The following is an 8,764-nucleotide window of genomic DNA, read 5'->3' as shown; positions in this document are numbered from 1 at the left end:
CCACCCACGTCAAATCTCAAATCCAGGGGTCATTAAGTTTTAATTGTATTCGGTAGGTTACTAATTTTAATTTTTAACCGTATTTAATAGGTCACTAGTTCTTTTTTTTTTTTTTTTTCCAGGGTTCTCATTACATGATTAAAGTGCATTTCAATTTCTCAAATCTAGGGGTCATTAAGTTTTAATTGTATTTAGGTTACTAATTTTAATTGTATTCAATAGGCCACTAGTTTTTTTTAAGGGTTCTCATTACATGATTAAAGTGCATTTCAATTTGTCCTAAATGAAAAAATTCTCCATATTAAAAGGTCACTAGTCACTACATTGGTTTCAATACGGGTTTATATATTTTAAATCTATCTAAATGGTTTGAATACATTTAAAAAGATAAATGAGGTAAAGAACAAACTATATATTATTGATGGGAAATCTTCGGAAAAGTCCTGATATTTCACCATAATTTACGAAAAAGTTCCAAAGTAAAATTGGTTTATGAAAAAGTCCCGATTACCGGAAAAAATGATGACTTAATCCTTTTTTTCCGGTTTATCGGTTTCAATACTTACCTGGTTTCATTAAAGTCCTATTACTTTATCATAATTTTTATTAAAGTCTCATTATTTTACCATAATTCGTAAGTTATGGTAAAATAATGAGACTTTATTAAAATCGAGTAAGTAATGAAACCAGAAAAATAGGATCATATCGTCATTTTTACTGGTAATAGAGACTTTTTCATAAATAAATTTTAGTTTGGGACTTTTCCGTAAATTAGGGTAAAATATTGGGACTTTTCCGGAGATTTCCATGATTGTTATTTTATAATATACATATTTAATTCGTAAAAATAAAATCCTAATTCAAACTCAAAGAGAAAGTCAACGTTATTTGAGCTATTGATTTATATTTGTAGTTGCATTTTTTCCAACTTTGAACAAATATCTTGCTACTCATTCAAGTAAATGTAAATTTTATTCTAACTTATTATACCACTGATAATATAAGATTTTAAAAGGTGAGCACAGATTCAATTTATTTTAACATGTAAGATTATTTTAAGAAATCTCAAACAACAGACTGAGTTGAGATTTTCAACACGTAAAATTAAACAGGTGAATCAGTTACTAGAATTGTTAAAAACAAAACCACAAAATAATTTTAAAAAAAAAAAAAAAAAAAAGGCGCAAGATTACTATTTGGCAAAAATCTCTCATATCATCTGTTGAACTATTATAACAAACACTAATAAAATCTTTTAACCACCCTTTCTTTGGCTATGTAGATGATGATGTAAAATATCAAAGTACATCACAAGTTTTTGGCGAAAATAATAATACATGAAAGACATAACAAAAAAAAAAATGTCTATTATAATAATTCCACTCCACGTCATCAATCAATATGGTCTGTACCACATTGGCCTCCTAGCCCTCGGAATCCTTCTGCAACATAACATTAACAGCATATTCATTATTTACTTATTTGGATTTTCGTTACGTTTAATCATCTATTTTCATAAATAAAATTAAATGTTCTTTACTTATAATTTTTTGGGGGAGAAATTTGTAAAATTATTTTACAAATTTCTCCCCAAAAAAAAAAAATGATACATACCCGTAGCCATATGGAGGAAACATTGGTGGGCCAGCCATGTAAGGCCTTCGTGAACGGAATCCAAGGTAAGGACTGGGGCGCCTCCCTCTGAATTGTTTCATCCCAGGAACATTTGTTCTTTTAGCAGCAACCTGTGCACATTTAAAAAAAAAATTAATAAAAACAATTTGAACCCTAAAACATGTATTTTTATATGTTGAAATGGAAAACCAGAAAGACAATTAGGATTTTTAGGACCTTGAGTTGACGCCCATGCAATTCTGATTCATTCAACAGCAAAGAATTCTGAACAGATTCAAGTTCAACAAATTCCACGTATGCAAAACCTTTTGGTTGACCGAATTTGTCTGTTAAAATTGTCACCCTGTTGACTGTTCCACATGACTGAAAATGCTGCTGAACTTCCTCTGGTGTACATGCATAGTCTACCTGAAAAGTTTTGAAGGATAGTAGTAGTTGTGTAAAATAGTAAAATATAATAATATTGTTATCATATATTTTATAAGTTATAAAAAAAAGTTTTGAAGGATTATAAATCTCACATTACCGACGTATATCGAACGAGCATCAGCTTCTTCCTTCTCAGCTTGTGTAGCAGTTGCACCAGAAGGATCTTCTGAAAATTCCCATGATTACATATTGTTAACACAAAGTAATGTCAAATTGTCAATCAAATGATAGAAATAGTAGTGATGTGTTGGGTGATATTAGAATTTAGAAGATGTATGGAGGTGTTTTTGTAGACTGGTTTCAAAAAAGAATGTTAAAACAGTATGTGGAAGAGGGATTTTAGGGTTTAAAAAGTACACAAAGTCACATAACTTTTTCAGATCATCTATTGAAGGTGTAAATTTGTTTATTGCCTCCTCCTTAGTCTATTGTATTGCAATGCCAAAGAAAAACTACTTAAGGCTTCAAAGACTTTTTTATTGAACCAATGGATTCTTTAGTCAACATACACTGAAATTTTGTTTCTAAATCTTTGTAAAACTGGTATGTCTAAGTTAACAAAGTCATTAAGGGTTTATACATTAGAATTGTTCTGGTGAAGTATCTTTCCTGATTTCAGGTAAAATAGGTGGAAATTGATTCACTGTTTGTTTGTTTTTGTATTGAGCAAAGAAACCATAGAGAACTTGCATACTTCTTTGGGATGATAGCAATAGCAATATTAACTTGAATAGCCCCACATATGATTCTAAGATCGATATTAAACATGACCTATGCTGATTATAAGTTGGCAAACAGCAAACTTAAATGTAATCCATTCTTCCTACAACAAGCCCTAGATAAAACTACTTAATACAATTTAATCAATGTATCACCCTTCCAAAGCACAAATCTGATATCTAAAAACGCAACGCCTTGAAGATATTACAAAGCAAATGTCAAAATTAGAGAGAATACCTTGAACTGAGCCCATCTCTTTCTCAACTTTGGCCTGCATTTCACGAAGCGCCCCTGCCTCTTCTTCAATTTCCTTCAGTCTCTTCTTCATATCCTCCAAATCCTAAATTAAGAAAGCAAAACAAAAAAAACTAACTTTAACCTTAAAATCAAGGCTCAACTGTAGTTCACATGCATAAAACTAATCCCCAAACAACCAAAAAAACGCATAACAGAAACATAAGTTATACCTTGGAGCTATTGTTGTCAACGTCCTCCGCTTCGTCTCTCGACATCTCGAAATCAGTGTCCATCTCTCCTTCATCCGGTATCTCTCCGCCGTAGACTTCGTGCTCTTGATCTTGCTCCGCCGTGTGATCCATAACTTGTAATCTCTCTATACAAGATCACACGGAACTGAGATTTTGCGATTGAACACACACGATTTTGCGTTGTGTATTCGGAACTAGCAGTGAAAATAGGGTTTTATCTGCGCCCAATGAAAGATTATACAAGTGCGGGAGTTTGGGGTGAATGAAACGTAAACCTTGTTATTTTGGTATTTTGTTGAGGGTATTTTGGGGATTACAGAAAATATAGACAGGCTCCGCACTTTGGCAGGGTTATGGGGGTGAAAGAGTAAGCCCAAGTTTAAGTTCAAGTCCAACTCCAACCATTGTACTATTTTTAGTTTTACTCCCAAAATTAAAAATAAAATACGAACATACTTAAACTTGTTTGGTTTCATAAACTCTGAGTAGATTAACTGATTTGTGTATATGTTTAAAACTCCTTTTCTATATAAAACATGATTAAATCTGACAATTTTATATAATGTTTTGTATATATTTGTGATTGTATAAAAGAATTAAAATCATCCAAAAAGGTAATACTCTTTTTCAATATCTCTCATTATCGAAAATCGATTGAAAAAGTTTTCAACTCCCGTCTCATCTAGTTCTACCGTTGTTTAGTCATGTAATGTCTAACAAACACAAACAAGATGACCATTATATATATATATATATATATATATATATATATATATATATATATATATATATATATATACACACACACACACACATACATCATCATCGGTATTTTAGCAATGGTTCGGCATTTTTACAATGGTTTGTGTGACAGCTTAAATTTTCAAACAATTTTATTTTTTCATTTTTAAATACTCAAAACATAGTTCATGAACCCATGCCAGCATGTAATTGTCAAATACAAAATACCATGAAACAAAGTCAAGTATCCCATAATCCACATAAACTCTAATCATCAAGGTGTGTACAATCATGTTGACGTCTTTCCGTGATCCTGTGATGTACCTGAAACACATTTAATTAACATTGTAATAACAAAGTTTAGTGAGTTCCCTAAATTTCATATACACAAATAATTAGTCTCTCGTGGCTAAACCTCGATAAGGACCCTCCGGTCTCACGTCTCGGCATGGACCATCCGGTCATAGCTTAATAGATACACAGAATAACATAACAGCATAAGTCACAAAGACAAAATGCATGATAACACATAAACAAATAAGACCCTTCGGTCCATAACATCAATAAGACCCTCCTATCACACAAAAGTTACCACACATGTAAGTATAGTGAGAAGATTCACCTCTCGCTGGAAAGCAGTCAATCTCGCACCCGAACTACCGGTCTAGACTCCACCTAATTATGTCACATTCATCTCTAATTAATAAATAATAATAATAACCTCAAAATGCTAAACCGAGTCTCTCTACAAAATCTCGAGAAAGTGAAAAGACCGTTTTGCCCCTCCTTGGCCAAAAGTCCACAAATTGACCAAAAGCTCAAAAGTCAACGAAATTCAACACCTAGCGAGTACGTTGGTCGTACGACCCTCTACACTGGGCATACAACCAACCATGCATGTATCGGGGGGTCTCAGCGCTACGCTGCGCGTAGCTGGGAGTACGCACGGCGTACTCCTCATATTTCCACTCCTCACTTCACTTGGTCTTAATTTGTTAAGACAAATGCTATAACTACATATCTGAGCTGAATAAGGCCTATTACTTCATAAAGTCGTGGAATTTAAGCCTTAGCTTGGTTGAACAAGTGCCAAACTCACAAACTCTAACCTTCTCAAGACAAAAGTCCACATAACTCATGCATGGAGAGGTTTAGACGATCAAGTTCTCATTTTTATGAATCTAGACAACTAAATACACTTAAAATGACGTGAGATATGCTTTGGAGTCCACCAAACTCACAAAGCTCCAAACGTGGGACATAAAACCCTAAAAATGGACCCAAAACATGAATTAACATAATAATGAGCAAGTTTTGAGCATGATACCTCTGGAAGATGCACCAACAAGAATAGAACTTGATACCTCTAGAAGAAGCACAAGCTTCACAAGAACACTCAATTGAGCCACAAACACTCACACAAGCTAGGAATACAAAATTAGGGTCTGAGGGAGGTTGGAGGCTGGAAATGGTGGTTGGAAATGAGGTCATCATGTTCCTTAAATAGGGACACAAAAGGGCATTAAGGTTTTACTCTGAGCCTAATACGCCCAACGTACCATCTGGTACGCCCAACGTACAAGGTGACCTCCGTGATCATGCAACGTGCATGAGTATGCTATGCGTACACATGCGTACGCCCCACGTACTCAATTGCCACATTTTATCAATAAAGACTAGTCTTGATAAATACATAAAAGATTAAGGTCAGAGAACTATACCTATTTTTAGGATATTACAGTTTGGCCTTTTCACGATGGTTCAGTCTTTCAAAGATGGTTCGGCCTTTTTGTTGGGTTTTTAGGTTACAAAGACAAGGTACTTATGGAATTTCACTTAACACTTAAGGGTACATGCAACCTAAATTGGATCTATGACTTTTCTCAATTAATAGCAACATACTTATGAAACAAAACTACAAACCCTGTGAATCAAATTCATGAATGGAACTACATACATCTTGCTTGACTTAAAACAAGCTAATCAAATACCCTTTGTAGTCTCCTTGAAAAACTAGCTCCAAAAGTATGACAGCCTCTAATGGTTCACACCAAAAACCCAAGAAAGCCTATGATCGAAGGAAAGATGGGATATTAGGAGGAGAATTTCATTATCCGCCTTATAGGTATGAGAAGCCACAAAATTAGGTGCCCTGATGGACCTATCTATGATTTAGGTAACTTGCAGACAAAGCCATATTTGACTAATTAAATAATAAATTTAATCCTTAACTTAAATATTTTCATTATCTAATACCAAGAGGCTTCTAGAAACCCTAAAGAGACTCCTAAGACCGTCTATGCCTTGGTATGTTCTAGAATTGTCTCTTTGGTTTAACTATTGAACAATTACAATTGACTGGTCGTATATTTAATTAATTCCAATTAACCCTGAGTTAAATCCAAATTAATTCCGATTAATAACTAATCATTTCTAACTATGTTTAATTAATTCATAATTAACTATTAACTATTTCTAATTAATTTATTAATCATACAATAAATTAACAAATGATTTATCTCTCTCATTTGATAAATCCAAGCCATTTCTTGGTTATGAGGACAACCCAAAAAGGACTTCGCTTTTATTCATCAATATTATATCAATTTAGGTAGGACCTTAGACATCTTAATCCAACACTTTTTATGATGGTTCAACCTTTTCACGACGGTTCGACCTTTTAGCGATGATTCAACCTTTTCGCGATGGTTCGGTCTTTTTGCTATGGTTCGGTCTTCGGTAGTATTTCTTTCTCCTTCCCAAGACAAAAAGTACTCTTGTCACCTCAAGTACAACTCTCATATTTACCTTCATAATGTAGAACTATTAGTTTCTTCTCCTAGATAAAGATACTATTGATTGTAAATATCTCTCAACACACATCATAACGGTAATGTGAAATCCAAAACGAAATGACGAGTGTGGAATTAGAATCAGATTCATGAATCAAACACATAAATTTGAAAGTAATCTTGGTAAAAGCTTTTGTATCTTATTGATTGTGAAAAGGAACATACAAAGAGCTTTGGTTTTCTCAACCTAACTGATGTTGATACAGAAAGGGAGTATTTGTGGGAAGCTTACCAAACAAGCTAAGCTAAAGGCTAAATATATAGTGGTTAAATACATCACATGCCAAATTAAACAAAGAAACCACTAAGCAAAAGATTCTTCATGAAACGTCTTCAATCATAGCCTTCACAAACGCCTTTACAAATGCCAACATCAGTTTCAATATTTTCAATACTCAACAGGTAAGCTCAAAATCTGTCTCATATGCATCACACATACATACGATCGGGTTGCTTTCGCTCAAAAGACCCAACCTACATTTCGTATCGATACTAACTTGATCGTCGGAGGTCGCTCCCGGGATGCAAGTCTTGGGGCAACTCTAACGAATCTCGTTTATGAGTGTATTAGAAGTCATATCGAGACTCATTAGCGACATCGAAGCACCTATCCGAGATCTCGACTCGATCAGATCAACCATGTGTCAATTTTCCGCGTTACATCAACCAGATGAGTAAAATGAAAAATATATGAGAATATTTTGTTTAGTTGAAGAACATATTTGTAACTCTATATGCACCACTCTGATCACAAACTAAAATATTTTTTTGACACATATCCATTTGCTTTAATTTTTGTTATCTTTATAATAATTACATATCCAAAAGACTCTGCCACATTTTGAACTTACTTCATTTAATTTTTATGAGTGTTGAACACCTAATGAATAAAATTACATACTTGGTCAGTTTGAAAATTATCCGACAAAAATTTAACACATAAGAACCTAAGTATATATACCTAACCATTTTGAAAATTCGTCATATGAGATATATGAATAAAGATATGAGATATAAAAATTTGTTCAAGGTAATTAAGATATAAGAATCCATGTTTCTACAATTAAGAATATTCGCCTTTGTGATTTGAAAGTATGAATCAATACAATATTAATTCAAATGAATGAATATGTGCGTCGATTTGAAAGTATGAATCATGAAGTTATAAAATCGTGTCAAAGTGAGATTTTATATATCGTTTAATTGAAAATATCAATTATTTTGAAAGCATGAATTATTTGTTGATCGAAAGTATCACTAGTTACTTTGAAAGTATGAATTATTTGTTGATTGAAAGTATGATTCATATAACGTGATAAATGAGATTTTACATGTCGTTTAATTAAAAGTATCAATTATTTTGGTTGTGGGTAAGAAATGACATTGGAGGTTTTAAAAAAAAAAATGAGCTTTTTTTGTTTCAAATACTAAAAATAAAAATAATAGGCTACCATTAGATTGATAGTACATTGGAAAGGTGTGACTCTTTCTTCAACACACGATTTCATCGTGTATATAGTAGTTCATTCAAACATCTCATTTTATTTTGTATACATTTCATCTCTTCACCATTGATTTGACTTCATAATTTGCATAACTAATAATAATATTCGAACTTTATGGATGAGGAATGTCAAATGTACAATCGGAGACTCTCACTAGCTCTTATTCTTTCAAGAGTGTGAAAAGATGTCTTTTTGATATTTTAATTTCGGAGTCACGGTCGCGTCAAGCAACGGCCAACGGCGTCCCAATCCGAATCCTAAACCCGGCCCGATATGCCCCACCAAATCAAGAATTTACTATTCCCAGGTAAAGTCTTACAGCTTTGAAGACTTGTACCTTTTGAATAATTAGTTGTACGACTTCCACTTCTTTGGTTCTTCCTTATTTTAGCAT

The 8,764-nt window shown here is 33.1% G+C and overlaps 1 protein-coding gene across 1 annotated transcript; it reads right to left on the bottom strand.

The window, feature by feature from the left end:
* Nucleotides 1-1,195: 1,195 nt before the first annotated feature.
* LOC145074806 (polyadenylate-binding protein 2-like) lies at nt 1,196-3,517 on the bottom strand. The gene is made up of 6 exons (XM_079021131.1): nt 3,252-3,517; nt 3,022-3,124; nt 2,157-2,230; nt 1,852-2,043; nt 1,615-1,745; nt 1,196-1,442 (listed from the first exon to the last, which is right to left on the bottom strand). Exons 1-6 carry the CDS (start codon nt 3,381-3,383, stop codon nt 1,397-1,399), a joined length of 678 nt encoding a protein of 225 aa, XP_078877257.1. The 5' UTR covers nt 3,384-3,517; the 3' UTR covers nt 1,196-1,396.
* Between the last annotated feature and the right edge of the window lie 5,247 nt (nt 3,518-8,764).

Source organism: Lactuca serriola, chromosome 9 (assembly GCF_051521515.1).
Source record: "Lactuca serriola cultivar US96UC23 chromosome 9, Lser_US96UC23_V15, whole genome shotgun sequence".
Taxonomy (NCBI): domain Eukaryota; kingdom Viridiplantae; phylum Streptophyta; class Magnoliopsida; order Asterales; family Asteraceae; genus Lactuca; species Lactuca serriola.
This window is presented reverse-complemented; position numbering and strand designations above follow the sequence as displayed.

Excerpts from the sequence above, each read along its gene's own strand:
- LOC145074806 (XM_079021131.1), bottom strand. The coding sequence starts at position 3,383 with ATGGATCACACGGCGGAGCAAGATCAAGAGCACGAAGTCTACGGCGGA. Across the intron at positions 3,125-3,251 it reads TTGACAACAATAGCTCCAAG|GATTTGGAGGATATGAAGAA; the intron begins GTATAACTTATG and ends TTCTTAATTTAG. Across the intron at positions 2,044-2,156 it reads GTTCGATATACGTCGGTAAT|GTAGACTATGCATGTACACC; the intron begins GTGAGATTTATA and ends AAAACTTTTCAG.